Source organism: Nycticebus coucang, chromosome 1 (assembly GCF_027406575.1).
Source record: "Nycticebus coucang isolate mNycCou1 chromosome 1, mNycCou1.pri, whole genome shotgun sequence".
Taxonomy (NCBI): Eukaryota; Metazoa; Chordata; class Mammalia; order Primates; family Lorisidae; genus Nycticebus; species Nycticebus coucang.
Window position 1 is genome coordinate 99,835,587 of NC_069780.1, and position 2,040 is coordinate 99,837,626.

Here is a 2,040-nt window from a genome sequence, read left to right on the forward strand (position 1 = left end):
ACAAATAAAAGCACTCTGTCTGAGCTCTGGTGATAGATAATTATATGTGCATAAATCTACAGTGTTATCAAAGCGGACAAATTCTCACATCGATATGCTTATTGACAAGATTAGAAGGGGTTCCTGATACATTTTTCAGCATGCAGCATGTTACCATGGCCTTCTGGAGACAATTTCCCCTCTGTGGTTCAATACATGAGTGAATAAATGTCAGGTAATAAAGTATTGATGAGGGAGAAGGAAGGGAGGTGGAGAGGCAGCGGGGACAGCACTGTGGCTTCCCTCTGTTGTGTGCGGTGAGTTTGTTAGTGACATACTTCATCATTACACCATTTCTATCACGTGGCTATAAAACTGTGACTGTCAGCCAAAACGTCTCCATCAACTAGTTCTTAATGTACATCAACACCTGGACTGTAATTTCACCAATCTTATAGTTCACCATGATGCATTGTCAAGAAATACCAAGATAATAGTCTTTGAAAATGGAAACACGTGTCCGCCTTGAGGGGGCTCGTTTACCCATGGCTTTACTTCCTTTTTTTTTTTTTGACTGTTTTGCATTTTATAACTTGCCACTTTACGTACCAAATACATTTATCATTATTTTGAGTGAAAGTACTTGCTATTTGTTAATAGTAGCCACATTCCCTTTGAATCTTAATAATAAAAGAGGTGAAAACTGTTAACTGAATTCCAAAAACTACCTAATTGCCTGTAACTTTCACGTTCTATAGGACAGCAGGTGATTTTAAAGCCTGTTTACATGTCAGAATCTATTAATCTGAACTTTACCTGGTTTTTTAAACATGGTAAAACAATGACCACTTTCAGAATTAGCATGCTGTATTAACATGTATAATAACTGATAAGTCACTCAACTAAAAACACAAAGTTTCTTTATAAACCACTTAGGTAGACATTAACTTTCGTATACAGACCATTATGTAAGAAAGACAAAATGGTAAATTCAAGAATTCAAACATCTTAGGCAAGACTTGACTTCTGGGCTTCAGAAAGATGTAGAAACTTCTGAAAAAAATTTTCTTTCTTTTTTTCCAGACTTTTCTTCCATGTTCTGATGCGGGCTTCCTTCTCAAATCTCAGCCTGACAAAACGTTCCTTATTGCCTTTGCAATAAGGCATTGCAAAGAATCGTTTCTTATGATATCTTTCATTTAGGTACCAAAGTATAGGCCACTGCTTGAATTTGTGCCAGATGATCCTTCCAAAGATGTCTCTTCTCCAAGCACCAGGTCTAGCGTACTCTTGACCAGTCAGAGGAAGCTTTAGAGCATCCTCTCTCTTCTGGACAACTTTATCTAATGCATCCATGGAATCTATTACCTTCTCTAACTGCTCTGGACTTGGCATTGGCAATCTCTGCCGCCTGGCCTCCTGCTGCAGGGTTAAGAGCATGTTTCTTTCTTTCAGTAGGACGTACCAAAGTTTATGTAAATCTTCATTATTTTTGTTCCTTAACTGCTAGCAGGTCCATGATGCTCCAGATTTTACTTTTTCTTCTCCCCAATTCTTTGGGTCATCAAAAAATTCTTCTAGTCCTTTTCTTGATAATGTAGTATGAAGTAATCTACAATGGTGAAGAGATGTGACACCTGGTATATTCTTAGGCAACAAACCAAGAGAAATCCTGCAACCTATGCTGGCAGGGACCTGAAGAGTTATTAACGACCTGGACACCACCTTCAGAGCGTCTGAGATTCATGTACAAAGAATAGACAAACTGGCCACAGCTATTATTTCTGGTAACTAAGCAAATTGCCCTTCCACCTTGACTTCCCATTTTTCTTCTAAATAAAATGTCCAGAATAGTAAAATTATATTCAGATTTGCCAGTAACTGCTGTTTTAACCCTCTATATTAAAAAAAAGAGCTTTCTTCTAGAAAGTGCTTAGAATAAAAAAGAACACAATCAGTACTACTATTTTTCAGGCATAAAATGTTCATTCTCTTGAGCAAGGTGGTAGTGGGCTGTGTCTGAGTCCCCATTCCTGGTAGACTGGCAGTCTTCCCATCCTG

General features: G+C 38.0%; 1 protein-coding gene across 1 annotated transcript; it reads right to left on the minus strand.

The window, feature by feature from the left end:
* Positions 1 to 987: 987 nt before the first annotated feature.
* LOC128590826 (39S ribosomal protein L47, mitochondrial-like) lies at positions 988 to 1,564 on the minus strand. The gene has a single exon (XM_053598262.1). The coding sequence runs from the start codon at positions 1,417 to 1,419 to the stop codon at positions 988 to 990; it is 432 nt and encodes a 143-aa protein (XP_053454237.1). The 5' UTR covers positions 1,420 to 1,564.
* Between the last annotated feature and the right edge of the window lie 476 nt (positions 1,565 to 2,040).